The 15,673-nt window shown below is 66.1% G+C and overlaps 1 protein-coding gene across 17 annotated transcripts in view; it reads left to right on the top strand.

The window, feature by feature from the left end:
* The window catches only part of KMT2C (lysine methyltransferase 2C), a 169,473-nt gene that overhangs the window by 148,431 nt on the left and 5,369 nt on the right, over nucleotides 1-15,673 (top strand). For 9 of the 17 annotated variants that reach the window (XM_055144984.1, XM_055145032.1, XM_055144981.1 and 6 more), the window contains 12 exons: nucleotides 1,392-1,624; nucleotides 2,266-3,591; nucleotides 6,601-6,813; nucleotides 7,223-7,387; nucleotides 8,406-8,547; nucleotides 8,649-8,796; nucleotides 10,356-10,534; nucleotides 10,613-10,743; nucleotides 11,315-11,564; nucleotides 12,814-12,953; nucleotides 13,106-13,213; nucleotides 13,970-15,086. In XM_055144984.1, coding sequence (XP_055000959.1) covers nucleotides 1,392-1,624; nucleotides 2,266-3,591; nucleotides 6,601-6,813; nucleotides 7,223-7,387; nucleotides 8,406-8,547; nucleotides 8,649-8,796; nucleotides 10,356-10,534; nucleotides 10,613-10,743; nucleotides 11,315-11,564; nucleotides 12,814-12,953; nucleotides 13,106-13,213; nucleotides 13,970-15,086 — 4,152 coding nt within the window. The remainder of the gene's footprint in view (nucleotides 1-1,391; nucleotides 1,625-2,265; nucleotides 3,592-6,600; nucleotides 6,814-7,222; nucleotides 7,388-8,405; nucleotides 8,548-8,648; nucleotides 8,797-10,355; nucleotides 10,535-10,612; nucleotides 10,744-11,314; nucleotides 11,565-12,813; nucleotides 12,954-13,105; nucleotides 13,214-13,969; nucleotides 15,087-15,673) is intronic. The other 8 variants (XM_055145073.1, XM_055145038.1, XM_055144982.1 and 5 more) reach the window with 7 other exon arrangements.

The following is a 15,673-nucleotide window of genomic DNA, read 5'->3' as shown; positions in this document are numbered from 1 at the left end:
CTCGTCACTGCTGCTGTGTAAATACTGACAGGCGCCTCCCGTGCGTGGGGCGGGGCCCTCCTCGCTGCTCCTCCGTGGACACGGGCTGCAGCGGGCAGGCGAGGGAGTGGACTTGGAGGCAGCAGGGCCACAGCCTGGCGTGAGGCCTTGTCCGTGTCCAGGGCCAGTCGATCTTCCCAGCTCCTCTCAGGGGTCCCAAGGCGGTTCAGAGTAGTGTTTAACGTTCTCCCCAGACTGAACCTTTCTGAAATCTCCGGACTGTTGAGCTAACTTTTTTTCACCATTATTTTTCGTTCTGCTCACCTCTGCTCTCCTGGTTCCAGAAACCAGAAAGGCTTTCCTTGCGGTAGGTCTCACTCGACCAGAAGCAGATCTTCTGAAACTGTGAAAAAGCCTGTTCTTAGCAAACGCCCTTCAAATTGACTAGCCTAGACGCGCTCACGCTTGTGCCAGAACGTCTGGGTTCAGGAACAAACCCAGAGTCCGCCCTTTTGAAATTCCCCGTATCAATCACGATTCTAATTTGAACACACATTTGCATCAAAAACGAACTACCTGACCAACTGGCTTTTTCTGGCTTTATTGTGCCCATTGGCTTTGGTTGGATTCTTATTGTATGACGATATTCTGTTTTCGTTGATGTAATTTTTCAGCTAATGACATTCTTGGAATTGTATTTATTGTCTAGGGTGAATCGAGAGGTATATTCAGGTTTTCACTGCCTTAGAAACCCTTTGGGGGCATGACTGGGCGGAGAGGTGGCATCAGTGAGACAGTCCCCTTTAGGACTGAGACTTGGTATGAGATGAAGAGATGCAGTTATTTGGGGAGCTATTACAGTCGTAAAAGCAGAAAAGATATTACTTCATTAATTCCTACCTTTACATGAGTCCCAATGATGAATTTCATTACAAATTATGTTCTTATCGCACAAATTTCTTTCATGACACATAAGCTTCAACATTGGGTCCTTCCAGAGCATTCTGGCTTCCCTCTTAGTTTACGATCCGATCTTTCACCTTTCAAAATAGGGAAACTAAGCTCGGGTGTGGGCGTGGGAGATGGTAGAAACCCAGGCGTCAGAGTTCAGGTCCTTCATTCTGCCCTCGGGGGTCTGCCTCGGGGGGCGAATGACTGAGACACGCCCGCAACCTTCTGCCCCCCTGGCTCTGCCTGCGGCCGGGGAGCCGGGTGGGTAGTGGGAAAAGCCTCCCGTTGGCGCCAGGGATGCCGGCCTGACCCGAGAACGCTGCCGCTCTGGCTCCCAGCAGCACCGTTCTCGGCCGAGCGCCCGTGCCTGGTCTCGTCACGGTCCGAGGGTTGGGTGCGAGCCGTGGTGAGCTGCGTCTCCGTCTAGCCCGGCCCGACGGACGCGCGGCTCTCTCTCCCAGATGACGCCCAGCGCCAGCAGTACGAGGAGTGGCTCCAGGAGACGCAGCAGCTGCTGCAGATGCAGCAGAAGTACCTGGAGGAGCAGATCGGCGCCCACCGCAAGTCCAAGAAGGCGCTGTCCGCCAAGCAGCGCACCGCCAAGAAGGCGGGCCGCGAGTTCCCCGAGGAGGACGCCGAGCAGCTGAAGCACGTCACAGAGCAGCAGAGCATGGTCCAGAAGCAGCTGGAGCAGGTGGGCGCCAGGCCGGCAGGCGCCGCCCCCTCCCCACCCCCTCTCTCCGCTCCTTGGAGAGCGCTTGGTGCCCGGCGAGCGTCTCTGGGGGGTCAGACTGGACCTTGTTGCATCAGAGCAAGTGCTTAGTCCATTGGCCGTCAGCCAGCCCCGAGGGTCTCCTGGCCAGTGGTCGCTGCTGCTTCTCAGTGCTCTTACCTTAAAACACGCTGCTGCGGCCCAGAGGTGGCACGGGGGTGCGGTGCTGCCTGGCTCACAGTCTGCCCCATCTGGGGATGCCTGGAGCAAGCCCGGAGCCCCCCTGGCTGTGCCCCAGGCTGGGGAGAAAGGACTTTTTCTTTATTTTTCTTTTTGGGTCACACCGGGGGATGCTCAGGGGTCACTCCTGGCTCTGCACTCGGGAATCACTCCTGGCGGTGCTCGGGGGACCCTATGGGAGGCCGGGGATTGAACCCGGGTTGGCTGCGTGCCAGGCAAGCGCCCTCCCTGCTGTGTGAGGGCGCCGGCCCCCGGAGCAAGGACTCTGCCTTGCCTTCTGTGCCGGCCCCTTCCTGCGGGAGTGAATCCCGCTGAGGTCTCCGCTGCTCCGCGTCGGCCGCCCGTGGCCGGGGTGCGAGGTGAGCCGAGTGCTGTCCCTGCAGATCCGCAAGCAGCAGAAGGAGCACGCGGAGCTGATGGAGGACTACCGCCTGAAGCAGCAGCAGCACTGCGGCCCGGCCCGCGCCCAGCCCGGCTTCCCCATGGGGCCACACCCCCCGCCCGGCCACGGCGGCCCCGCCAGGATGCCCGGCCTGCCCGGCTGGCAGCCGGCCCCCACCCCGGCGCACCTGCCCCTCGCGCCCCCTCGCCTGCCAGCCCCCGGGGCACCCCCGAGCGGGCCACCGCCCCGAGTGGAGTTTGACGACAACAACCCGTTCAGCGAGAGCTTCCAGGAGCGCGAGCGCCAGGAGCGGCTGCGGGAGCAGCAGGAACGGCAGCGCGCACGGCTGGTGCAGGAGGCGGAGCGGCAGCAGGCGCGGCAGCAGCGGCTGGAGCTGGCCGCCCGCCCGCCCGCACCCCCCGGCCCCTTCTGCAACTTCCTGCAGCCCCCGCGGGCCCTGCCGCCATCCCCTCAGCACCCGCCGCCACCGCCAAGCCTGCAGGGGCCCCTGGGCTCGCCCCCAGCCCCCGCCTTCCTGCCGGCCGCCGAGCGCCGGCCCGTGGGCCCCCCGGCCTTCGTCCCCGACGCGCCAGCCGTGCCCGGCGGGAGCCCCTCCTTCCACCCCGGGCGGCCGGCCCACGGCTACCCGCAGTGCCCGCCGCTGCCCGCCGCCCTGCCTGCCACCCCGCCCGTCACCGGCGCCCCCTGCGGCCAGGACCCCGCGGCCGGCCACGCCCATGGCTACCCGGGCTCTGCGCAGGCGCTCCTCCAGCTGTACGCGGACATCATCCCTGAGGAGAAGGGCAGGAAGAAGCGGACGCGCAAGAAGAGGAAGGACGAGGACGCGGAGCCCGCCAGGGGCCCCCCTACGCCGCACTCGGACACCACGGCCCCGCCCACCCCGGGCCCCTCGGAGGCCGCCTCCACACCCACCCTGAGCACGCCCGGCGAGCCGCCCCCCCTGCCCGGGGACCCCGAGGCCGGGGACGCGGACACGGACAGTAAACCGGCCAGCGCCGACCTCCTGCCCGGCCCCCCCGACCAGCTGCCGCTCCCCGGCCCTGAGGCGGGAGCCCCGGCCCGGGAGGTCCCCGCCGCCCCCGAGGACGAGGTGAAGGCGGAGAGCACCGAGCAGGAGCAGAGCCCTGGCCCCAGTGGGCCCAAAGCCGAAGAACTGGGGGACGCGGCCTCGGGCGAGCCCACCCCCTCGGGCCCCAGCCCGGCCCCCGCCGCCAGCAACGAGCTGCTGAAACACCTGCTGAAGAACAAGAAGGCGGCACTGAGCGGCAGGAGGCCCGCTGACCCGCAGGCCCCGGCCGAAGGCCCGGTAAGCGCGGGGGTCCTTGCTCTCTGCTGTCTGTGCGTCTCGGGCGCGGGGCGCGGGTGCCAGCAGGTGCCGTGTCCACGCGGTGCTGGCGGTGCTGGGTGGGCAGGGCCCGTGCGCGTGGCCGGCACTGCACACCTGCCATCCCCAGAACCCTTCGTTACTGTTCTGCTTTCGGGCCGGCTCTGGTGGTCCTCGGGCTACTCCTGGCTCTGCACTCGGGGTCCCGCCCGGCGTGCTTGGTGTGCCAGGGCTCCAAGCCTGACCCTTTATTGAAAAACAGTAATAATCACTCCTGGTGGGCCCGGAGGGGCTGCCCCATGCAGGGCCACAGCCCCCCGCTGCCCGTCTCTGTCACCCCCTCGCCTCTCCCTCTGCACTTGGCTTCTCTCCGTGGGCACCGGAGTGTGGCTTCCTGACTCGGTTAAGGAGCGGTCTCGTTTTGCAGAACTCAGACGTGCTTTTCCTCATCCTGCCTCCCCGTGGGGAGCCAGCGGCCGCACCCAGCTCGGGTCTTGCCTCCCTGTGTGATTAGGCGCAGTAAATCCTTAGCGGCCTCTCGCGCGTGTCGGGCCGGGCTCAGCTCCAGCCTGCGAGGGCATCTCTGAAGGAGCCGTAATGCAGCGCGCACGGCGCGGTCCCGGGCGCGTGTCCGCGTGTCTCTGTCAGCCCGAGAGTTTCCTCTGGGACGAAGGCGCTCGCCTGCGCGGCCTCGGTTTCCGTGCCTGCCGCGTCCCTTCCAGAGCCTCTGCCCCGTCGAGCCTCCAGCGCCGGGTCTGCCGTCTGCCTGTCTGCAGGCGTTGCCGTGTCTGTCCTGGGGGGGCGGGTGGTCCTGCCGGCTCCCTTCGGCTAGAAGTTCCGGCACCTTCGTGGAGTCTCAGACCTTTTCTTCCCAGCCTCGGGCTGGACGTGCGAGTTCAGGGTTCTGCCTGAGCAGGTGATGGGCCGTTGCGGGGGCCAAGGGGGCAGTTCCGGGTGTGACGTGCCCGTTGGTGTGGCGAGTGTTGGCCGAGTCTGTTTTCTCTGACCGTTGGGAGGGCGGTGCGTGCCGGCCCTCACGCTCAGCTCGTGCGTCCGGCGTTTCAGACACGTTTCTTGCTGGTGGGCCAGGGGTCAGCCCCCTTCTCCCCTCCTCCTGACCCTAGTGACATTTGACACTTAAAATGCCTCGAGTGCCAGGTGTGGGGTGCCAAGGGCAGAGCCCCAGGGCAGTGCCCCCTCTGGCCCTTCCTGTTTGCCCCTTTCCACCCACGGCTGCCTGCCTGCTTCTCTGACCGGATCTCTGTTCGTTTGGGGGCCACCCCCAGTGGTGCCCGGGGGCCACGCGGTGGCACTCAGCCATTGAGTTCTCTGACCTGAACCAGGATTTTCTTTATCCTCTTAAAAGTGTGGGGTGGGGGGCACAGGGAAGGGCGCTGGCCTTGCACGTGACCGACCTGCGTCCGATCCCCGGCATCCCATATGGGCCCTGAGCACCAGTGGACGCTGGGTGCAGACAGGAGGAGCCCCCGAGCACCGCCGGGTGTGCCTCATAAAGCAAATGAATGAAAAACAAAAAACAGAAACAGGGGGCTGGAGAGGTAACACAGGGGTGAGTCTCTCGCATGGCACACGGCCTCGCCAAGGTGATCCCTGAGCACCGCCGTGTGTGACTCAGAAGAATAGTAGCCCCAGAGTGCTGCGCAGCTGCTCCTCGCAGCTCAGCGCGTGTAGTGTGGTGACCCTGCCCCGCCCCGAGGCCACTCGGACAGGACCCCCAGGCAGGAGCGAGCAGAAGGCGAGCAGAAGGCGAGCTGCAGTGTCTGTGCAGGGTGGGGGCTCAAGGCCTGGGGCCGTGGGCGGGTCCAGACCCTGACTGACCCTCTGGAAGGCTGCTGGCCTTCCGCCCGACTCAGAAAAGGGACATTCCTGGCTAGTGCCAGGGGGCTGCACCTGGCCTCTGTCCCCCAGGGTGTAACAGCACTCAGGCCCCCACCCCCTCCCCGGCCCATGTTGACGACTTGCAGCCCCTCCGGGCCCTCGGGAGACATGGTTTAACCCCTTTGGCCTGGCCGGAAGCTGATGCCTTGGGGACTCAGTGCACTGCCACGTTAGCATGAGCGAAACGTTTGCCCCTGTCCAAGCGTCACTACTTTGGTCTCCGAAAAAGTCCCAGATCCTGGTGACCGTGCCCTCAAGCCCTCCTCAGGGCCCGGTCTGCCCCCACCCACCTTTCCTGTCCCCTCCCAGGGTGCACCCTGAGGCCTGTGCTGCGGGCTCTGCTCACTCTGGGCCCGGAGGGGACAGCGTCACTTAGCGGCAGTGTGCTGGGGGCTGTACCCGCTCCGGGGTGCCAGGGACCCCGAGGAACTCCCCAGCCCAGCTCACTCACACCAGGGACCGTCACCGGTTCGCACCTAGCTGGAAGGGTGGTTTGTGTTCCTGAGGTGTCGCATTTCCGGCGGCCTGACCCGGTCATTTCCTCCTGAGTCAGCCCGAGGCTGCGCTGTGAGCACTGGAGCCCGCACGTTCTTCCTCTGTCTTGGTTTTGGGCCTCACCTGACTGCGCTGAGCAGTCACTCCGGGATAGACCCCGCTCGGCCATGCACCGTCCCGCTGTGCTGTCTCCAGCCCCACCCCGCAGTCATTTCTTCAGCATAGTCTTTCCTACCCCTTCCTCCCTGCCCCCTTTTTTCAGTTTGGTTTTGGGGCAGTGCCCGGCGGTGCCCTTCCCCGGCCACGTGCACGGCAAGTGCCGACTCTGCTCTCTGGCCCTTCTGGTTCTCGGCCGTACTGGGGTCAGAGCCAGGGCCCTCCACACGCCGGGCACGGGCCCTGGCCCTGCGCCCCCGCCCCCGCCCCGTCCAGGCCCGCTGCAGCACGGCCGGCCAGCTCTGTGCCTGCCACCAGCCGTGTCGCTGCCCCCGTCCCCTGCCCCTCCCCCGCCCTGCCCTGTTGGCCTGCGCTGTAGGCGGGGGTGGGGCGGCGTCCAGGGCGACAGCCGCCTCACTCTCCCCTTTCCCGTTGCCTCAGCCGACTCTGGGGGCGCCGCTGCACGCCGGTCTGGGATGTGGCGGCAGCCAGGTGCCACAGACAGACGGTGGATGCGAGAGCAGGAAACAGCGGAGCAAGCGCGCCCAGAGGACCGGGGAGAAGGCGGCGCCCCGCTCCAAGAGACGGAAAAAGGAGGAGGAGGAGAAGCAGGCCGTGTACCCCGGCCCCGGCAGCTTCGCCCACTTGAAACAGGTGAGCAGGTGGCCCCTCGCAGCCCTGCCCCGTGGAGAGGCCCCAGGGGCGTCGGCGCCAGGCCTGCCGCCAGCCTTTCGGGAGTGGCAGGGACCATCCCCGGAGCCCCCTTGTGAGCGGGAAGTGTGCCCTGCCCCCGCTGGCCCCAGGGCGCAGGCCTCAGGGTGCTCCCCGTCCAGACACTGCTCCCGAGGCGACCTCGAGTCGCGGGCCCGACCCCACGGAGCCAGGAGGAGCTGGGTTCTTGCCAGACGCCTGCGGCGTCGCTCGGCCTTGAGTGTAGAGGGCCCGCCCCCGCCCTCTGGAAGGCTCTGGAGCCTTTCAGTCGCGTTTCTCTCGGGCCTGGCTTAGAGAAGGTGCCGGGTGCTGCCGTGTCGTGTTCCTCACTCCCCGATGTGTCTTTTGATAGCAGCTCTCTCTGCTCCCCCTGACGGAGCCCGTGATCGGAGTGAACTTTGCGCACTTTCTCCCCTATGGCAGTGGCCAGTTCCCCCGCGGCTCCCGGCTCCTCGGGGCTTTCGGCAGCGGCACCCTTGATGGGGTCTCCGATTACTATGCCCACTTGGTCCACAAGGTACGTGTCGCAGGCTCGCCGGGGGCCGTCTCTGCCACCTTCTCAGTACTGGTAGAACCGGGTCTCGTTCCCCGTCTCTTCTTCCGAGTGTCACGAGAGCTTTAGTTCAGCCGAGAGGTTAGACTTTGATTGAAGCGTTTCAGACTTGAGTCTCTTGGTCTGGGCAAGAATGCGGGTTGTGAGACGCATCCGCTCAGCATGTGCACGGTTGGGGACAGTGTTCTGAAAGCAGACAGCTGTGGCCAGCTCTTCAAGGGACTCTCAGGGACAGTCAGTGGTGAGAATGAAAACGGGCCCAGGCGGTGAGCCTGGCAAACGGAACCAGACGGCTAAGAAAGTGTGCCCCGCCTCCCACGGTCACATCCACGATGGTCACGTTAATTCTTTAAACCGGCTTAGAACGGTCTCATTAGACACACTCCGTCTTCCATGGAATCAGCTTTCGGGCAAAGACGATGAATGTCACGTTTCCCTGAGAGCTGGTCTTAGTGCCTCTGCCGGCCTCGCCCGTGAGGGCTCTGCAGCCCGGCCGTGTGCCGCCCCTGCCGTCTCTCCCGCACTGTGGGAGATTGACCCGTGGGGCTCGGGGACACTGCGGCCGGGTTGCCTTGCGAGACCCTTCTCAGGGCAGCCGCGAGGCCAGGGGCTGAGTGCCTGCGGCTCCGCTCCCCCTCGCGCTCAGAAAGGCCATGTCCAGACCGGCACATGCGTGTTTGAGCCCGTGGCAGGGAAGGCGCGTGCCTCGGACGTGGCCGCCCTTGGTTCGGTCCCCCACACCCCACCAGGAGTGATCGCTGAGTCCCCGAGTGCAGAGCCAGGAGCAGGGCCTGAGCACCGCCGGGTGTAGCCCTAAACCCCCAATTCCTTTAAAGCCCCCCCTTTTGTGCGTTTTGGGTGCTGCCGGGCCTGGCCGGACAGCCGCGCTCCCGCTGCCGGGTACGCACAGAGCTAAGTTGTAGCGAGGTCATTGCGTATTTGCTCAGTAGCATGTAATTAAACGTTTTTTGATCTCCTGCAGCAGAATAATTTAAGTAATCCTCCAACACCCCCTGCCTCTCTTCCTCCTACACCACCTCCTCTGGCCTGTCAGAAGATGGCAAACGGCTTTGCGACGACTGAAGAGCTTGCTGGGAAAGCCAGTGTGCTCGCCAGCCACGAAGGTAGGCGCCCGCCGGGCCTGCCCGGGCCCCTGCCCTGCCGCGTCTCGCCGCTCCCGGACCTCACTGAGCGTGTCTTGGGCTTTGTGTCTTTGCTTCCCTAGTGACCAAAAGCCTCGGCCCTAAGCCCTTCCTGCAGCCGTTCAGGCCCCACGAGGACCTGCTGGCTAGAGCCATGGCCCAGGGCCCGAAGACGGTCGATGTCCCGGCCTCGCTCCCGACCCCGCCGCACAACAACCAGGAGGAGTTGAGGTGAGGCCCCGCGTGCGCGCGCACCTCGGCGGTGGGTCGAGGAACCGACTTAGCGCGTCCTGGTGGCTGTGCTCCCTGGGGGGCGTGTTGTGCCCTGCCGTGCCCTCGGGAGCTGCGTTGCTGCCTCTCACACTCAGGGTCACGTCCTGCCCACCCTGTGGCTGTGCTGGCCGAGCCCTCGTGCGTCCTTCACGCTCTAAAGTGTGGGGCCATTGCCCCACTCATGGCCGGCCTGGGTCCCCGAGCCCGCCAGGAGTGATCGCTGAGGGACAGAGAGACAGCACAGCGGGGAGGGCGCTTGCCTTGCACTCGGCCAACCCGAGTTTAATCCCCGGCATTCCATATGGTCCCCTGAGCACCACCGCCAGGAGTAATTCCTGAGTGCAGAGCTGGGAGTAACTCCTGAGCATCCCTGGGTGTGACCCAAAAAAGAAAAAGAAAAAAGAATGATCGCTGAGAGCAGTCGGGAGGAAACCCTGCAGGAAAGTTCGTCTCTTGCTGTTCTGTTTTGTGCCCCACTGGTGGTGCTCAGGGCTTCCTCCTGGCCCTGCATTCTGGGTTAGCTCTGGCTGGGTCCCAGGGGACCATGATGGCTTGCTGTGCCCAGAACCCAAGCCGGCCACATGCAAGGCCAAGTGCCCGACCCCGGCCAGGCCCCAAGGTGTGCGTCTGCTTATGTTCCTGTGTAGCTGGATGTCGGCCAGAACCGCATGTCAGATACGAAAGGCGGGGCAGACCGAGCGAGGGGCAGATTTGCCCTGCATGCAGCCGACCCGGGTTTGATCCCCAGCACCATACGTGCACCACCTATGGTCACCAGGCCCATCAGAAGTGACCCCTGAACACTGTCAGGTGTAGCCCCCAGGTGTACATTGAAGGAATAAAATGCCTTGAACCATATTCCTTAGAATCTGATACTCATGTGACGCTCGCTCAGTGTCTCTGAGCTGGGTTTGTGCTTTCCCGTGGCCTGAAGGTTCACGGGGCAGCAGCAGGTATGAAAGCAGGGAGACTCCTCCGTACAGGTATTTCAGACTTCAAGGAGGATTCGGGGCTTAAGACTCTGGCCTCAGGGGCTGGAGCGGTAGCACAGCGGGGAGGGCATTTGCCTTGCACACAGCCAACCCGGGTTCGATCCCCGGCATCCCAGAGGGTCCCCCGAGCACCGCCAGGAGTAATTACTGAGTGCAGAGCCAGGAGTGACCCCTGAGCATCACCGGGTGTGACAAAAAAAAAAAAAAAAAAAAGATTCTGGCCTTGTCCGCAGCCGAGCCCGGGGGTCCCTGAGCACGGCGGGGCGGCCGGGCGGGAGCTGGAGGCAGTGTTGAGCCCAGATACCCCCTGGAGCGAGCGAACAAGGGAGGAGCAACTCGTCCAGACCTGAGGCCCGGGCCCCTGTGCCCCGGCCGCCCGGCCCGCCCCACCTCCTGCTGCCCCCGCCTGGCCGCGCAGGCCTTTCGCTCCTGAGGCGGGAGGGCCTTGTCGGTGCCGCCTGACCGACCCGGCGCGTCCCCTCTACCTCCCGGGGCCTTGGGCCTGACACGCTGCGCTCCCCCCAGGCTGCACGACCACGGCGGCGAGCGGGACAGCCCCGACAGCTTCGTCCCCTCCTCGTCCCCCGAGAGCGTCGTGGGCGCGGAGCTGAGCCGGTTCCCCGACCTGTCCCTGGTGAAGCAGGAGCCGGGGGAGCCCGTGCCCTCGCCCATCATCCCCCTGCTCCCCAGCAGCGCTGCCAGAGGTAGGTGGGCCGGCCCCGGGGGGCCCCGCCCTCGCGCGACCCCGCTCACCCCCTCCCCGCCCGCTCTCTCCGCTGCAGACGCCAGGAGGGACGCCATCAAGGCCGAGCCGGGCACGTTCTTTTTCACGCCGCCATTCGGTGCTCCCACAAACGGCCCCAGGTCGGGGCTGATTTCTGTAGCAATCACCCTGCATCCTACAGCTGCTGAGGTGAGGGGCGCCGTCGGTGGGCGGGCAGGCGGGCGGGGCTCCAGTCACTCCTGCTGGGCGCTCCCGGCCCCGGAGCAGGCTGCCGGCTCGTCTGCCAAGACGGGAACCAGCGCTGGCACCGCAGGAAAGCCACGCTTCACAGGAAAGCGTTTCGGTCACGGTTCACACGGGGAATCCGTGACAGAGAACTTTTTAGCACCGAGAGTCGTACAGGGGTGGGGCTGGAGCCACAGCACAGCAGGAAGGGCATGTGCCTTGCATGCAGCCAACCCGGGTTCAATTCCCAACATCCCACAGGGTCCCCGAGCACCACCAGGAGAAATTCCTGAGTAAAGAGCCAGGAGTAACCCCTGTGCATCGCCGGGTGTGACCCAAAAAGGGGGGGAAAAAGAAAGTTCGACAGGGGCTGGAGGAATGGCTCGAGGGTGCGTGCACAGGCTCAGCGCGGCCTCTCCCCAGACAGACGGACGGAGCCAGAGCACCGCTTGCGAGCAAGTGCTCAGCAGCTTGGCTCCGTGGTGCTGGGCTGGGCGCCGGCCGGGCGCTGACGCCATGCCTGCCTTTCTTCCAGAACATTAGCAGTGTTGTGGCTGCATTTTCCGATCTCCTCCACGTCCGCATCCCCCACAGCTACGAGGTTAGTAGTGCTCCAGATGTTCCATCCGTGGGTTTGGTCAGTAGCCACAGAGTAAACCCAGGTATGGAGTATCGACAGCATTTATTTCTTCGTGGGCCTCCACCAGGACCTGCACACCCTCCCCGGCTAGCGAGCTCTTTCCGGCTGAAGCCGCCTAGTGGCTCGCTGCCTCCAGCCAGCAACGGTGAGCTAGTTTCCGTCCCCCCGGCACCTCGCCCCCGTCACGCTTACTCGCTCGGCGTCCTCAGTGGCGCTCCCGCAGCTGGCCGTGTCCCAGACACGACCCGCAGCGGGCTCTGTCCTGCGGGGTGAAGACCGGGCGTGAGGCCGCTCCTCCGCCCCCCCAGGCCCCTCCTCTCCTCACTGCACTGTCCCGGCGTCTGCCGCAGATGGACCCTCACGCCCGCTCCCCACGTCCCTGCTCGTCTGCTCTCTGCTCTGGTCCCCCTCGGACAGGGCCTTGCGTCTTGGAGTCCTCCCGGGAGTCTCTCTGAGCCCCGAGTCCCTCGTGCCCTCGTGGCCTGTCATGGCTGGTGCTGTCCAGCCACGCTGCCCGAATTCTCATCGCTGCCTCCTTGAGCCTCCCCCCGTCTCTCTGACTTTCCACATCCCAAGACTCTCGCACCCCTGTCTCCGCTCCTCCATGAAGCTCTCTGCGTTCCCTAACCCCGAGGGAAGCAGCCTCTCCCGACCGACAGTGCACAGAGGGCCCGTCAGAACGTGGCCATCAGACACTGACCGACAGTGGTGACCTCATGGCCATCAGACGACACTGACCAGCGGTGCCCACGTGGCTGCCAGACCGTACTCACCAGCAGTGGTGACCACATAGCTGTCAGACCACAAGGCCGAGCTGTCTGAGACCGACGGCAGTGACTACGAGGCCATCGGACAGTACTGACGGTGGTGGCTCTGTGGCCAGCAGACGACACTGACCGACAGTGACGAATGCGTGGCCGTCAGACAGTACTAACTGGCGGTGGTGACCATGTGGCTGTCAGACACTGACCAACAGTGGTGGCTCTGTGGCCGTCAGACGATACTGACCGACAGTGATGAATGCGTGGCCGTCAGACAGTACTAACTGGCGGTGGTGACCGTGTGGCTGTCAGACACTGACCAACAGTGGTGGCTCTGTGGCCGTCAGACAGTACTAACTGATGGTGATGACCGTGTGGCTGTCAGACACTGACCGACAGTGGTGGCTCTGTGGCTGTCAGACGACACTGACAGCGTGGTTGGGTCCCTTGGGCCGTGCCAGCTGCCAGCCCGTTTCCCGGCGTGTCTATTTGCGGGCACCCCGGTGCCAGGCACGCGCGTGACAGGTGGCCTGGGGCCCTCGCTGTGAAGGGCTCTAGAGAGACGGTCAGACGGGCCACACCGCGTGGGCCTGGCAGGGCCGAGGCCTTGCTGACGCCAGCCTTTGCCTCTAGGGCTTCCCGCCTGCAAGGACTCGATGGCCAGCGCCCCGGACAGCGCGGGCCCCCGGCCCCAGTGGTGCTGCCACTGCAGAGTGGTCATCCTCGGGAGCGGGGTGCGCAAGTCCCCCCGGGACCTGACCTTCCTGAGCAAGGTGCCGTGTGGCTCCCCGGCCCCGGGCTGTGGGCGGGCCCTGGGCTCCCGGCAGCGAGCAGGTCCCCAAGACGGGCACTGGGCCCCCCGGGGGTCCGAGGGGATGCAAGGCCAGGCCCTGCGGGTCTCCAACACGCCTCCCTGTGCCTGCAGGAGTCTCGGGAAGGCGCCGGCCGGGTGGAGAAGGACGCTGTCTTCTGCAGTAACAACTGTTTCCTTCTCTATTCCTCAACCGCACACGCGCAGGGCTCAGAGAGCAAGGTAGGTGCCACGGCCACCGTCCCCTGCAGACACCCCGGGGTCACAGGGGTCCCTCGGCCCAGGTTGCTGCCTCTCAGTCGGTCTGTGTCCTGGGAATGGGAGCGTCGAGGCAGGAGCACCTGCCCGCTCTGCGGCCCTCTCGAGCCCCTGACGCTCCCGGCACCGTGGGGGGTCTGGCCCCATCCCCGCCCCGCACAGCCCTGCACGTGGCCCCCAGAGAGCGAGATCAGGCCTGGCCTCTGACTCCCGGGCTGGAGCACGCGCCCCTCTGTCCCCGGGCAGGGACAAGCCCTGGCTCTCACCCCGCCAGGCCGAGTGTGGTCAGAAGTGGCCGCTGGGGAAGGCCCGGCCACCACCGCCAGAGATGAGAAATCAGCTCACGGGCAAGGCAGCCCCGTGGCCAGCTGCAGGCCGTGTCTGGCTGCGCCGGCGGCCTCTGTGCGGGTAGCTGAGGGGAGCCCGGGGGCCCGTCTGGGGCCCGTTTGTTCCCTGCTGGGTCCTGAAAGGGGACGGGTCGAGCCCTTCTCTCGCCTGAGCGTCTGAGGAGACTGGCGCGTCCTCCGGGAAAGCGGGGACAGAGCCGAGGGCCGCGGTAGGTTCCCACTGGGTCTGTGCGCCTGAGGCCTCCGCCGCGCCTCCGGGGGGCTCCGCCGGGCTGCGGGCTCCGCCGTGCCCGGCCTGCACTCCCGGGGTCAGCCGCCGAGCACTGCCGGAGCGAGCTGCTCTCGGGGCTCACGAGTGGGCACTCTCGTGCAGGCCGGCAGCCCTCTGCTCCCGCCGTCACCGCTGCGGGAAGCCCCGGCCCGGTCGTGCCACCACTACAGCACCAACGTCTCGGCCCTGGACGTGCGCTGCCTCCCCCGGCTGCAGGACAGCGCCTCGCCGCCCGCCTCGCCGCCCCTCGCCTTCCCCCCCGCGCTGCAGGCGGCCCGCGTGGAGGCCAAGCCCGACGAGCTGAAGGTCACCGTGAAGCTGAAGCCCCGGCTGCGCGCCGTGCCCGGCCCCGAGGATTGCCGGCCGCTGAGCAAGAAGTGGCGCGGCATGAAGTGGAAGAAGTGGAGCCTGCACATCGTCATCCCCAAGGGCTCCTTCACGCCGCCCGGCGAGGAGGAGATCGACGAGTTCCTGCAGCGGCTGGGCGCCTCGCTCAAGCCTGACCCCGCGCCCCGGGACCACCGCAAGTGCTGCTTCTGCCACGAGGAGGGCGACGGGCTGACGGACGGGCCCGCACGGCTGCTCAACCTGGACCTGGACCTGTGGGTGCACCTCAACTGCGCGCTCTGGTCCACTGAGGTGTACGAGACGCAGGCGGGCGCCCTCATCAACGTGGAGCTGGCTCTGCGGCGCGGGCTGCAGATGAAGTGCGTGTGCTGCCACCGCACGGGCGCCACCAGCGGCTGCCACCGCTTCCGCTGCGCCAACGTCTACCACTTCACCTGCGCGCTCCGGGCCCAGTGCATGTTCTTCAAGGACAAGACGATGCTGTGCCCGGCGCACCGGCCCAAGGGCGTGCACGAGCAGGAGCTGAGCTACTTCGCCGTCTTCCGGCGCGTGTACGTGCAGCGCGACGAGGTGCGGCAGATCGCCAGCGTGGTGCAGCGCGGCGAGCGCGAGCACACCTTCCGCGTGGGCAGCCTCATCTTCCACGCCATCGGGCAGCTGCTGCCGCAGCACATGGCGGCCTTCCACTCGCCCAAGGCGCTCTTCCCCGTGGGCTACGAGGCCAGCCGCCTCTACTGGAGCACGCGCCATGCACACCGCCGCTGCCGCTACCTCTGCTCCATCGAGGAGAAGGACGGCCGGCCCGTGTTCGTCATCCGCGTGCTGGAGCAGGGCCACGAGGACCTGGTGCTCAGCGACAGCTCGCCCAAAGGTACCCGGGGCGGCTGGGGGCGCGGCTGGGGGAGGGCCCCGGGGCGGCTGCCTCCCTGCGGCCTCCACGCTGGCTGAGTCGCGAGAACCGAGCACACAGGGCGGAGCGGCTGTGCAGTGGGGTTGCCTCGCCGCTGCCCAGCCGGGTCAGTCCCCAGCGACCCCGGGGACCGCCAGGTGTAGTCCCCAAGCAGACGGAAACCGAAAGGAGTCTGAGGGGACGTCTTGCCATGTGGGGGGCCAGGATTCCAGCTGTGTCCACGGCCCTGTCAAATGTCCTTTTCCAGAAGAAATAGCGGCAGCGGCTACCCCAGCTGTGCCCAGGGGTGCAAGGGCCGGGCCTGGCGGTGCCGTGGGACCGTGCAGCACTGGGGCCACCAGGCCCGCCCGCAGGTCCCCGCCCGCCTGTTGGCACCTCCTCGGATGGAGCATGTCCTTCCCGCCCTGGCGCCCAGCGCCGCGGCCTTCCCTCGGCCGCCCCCCATCTCTGCAGGCTGCGCTTAGACCTGGGGTCTTCGTTCTGTGTTTGGGGGCTTAGAGAGGGTGGGGGCCCGTCGCCTGCTCCTGGCTCTGCGCCCTGAGGGCTGT

Source organism: Sorex araneus, chromosome 1, assembly GCF_027595985.1.
Source record: "Sorex araneus isolate mSorAra2 chromosome 1, mSorAra2.pri, whole genome shotgun sequence".
NCBI lineage: Eukaryota > Metazoa > Chordata > Mammalia > Eulipotyphla > Soricidae > Sorex > Sorex araneus.
This window is presented reverse-complemented; position numbering and strand designations above follow the sequence as displayed.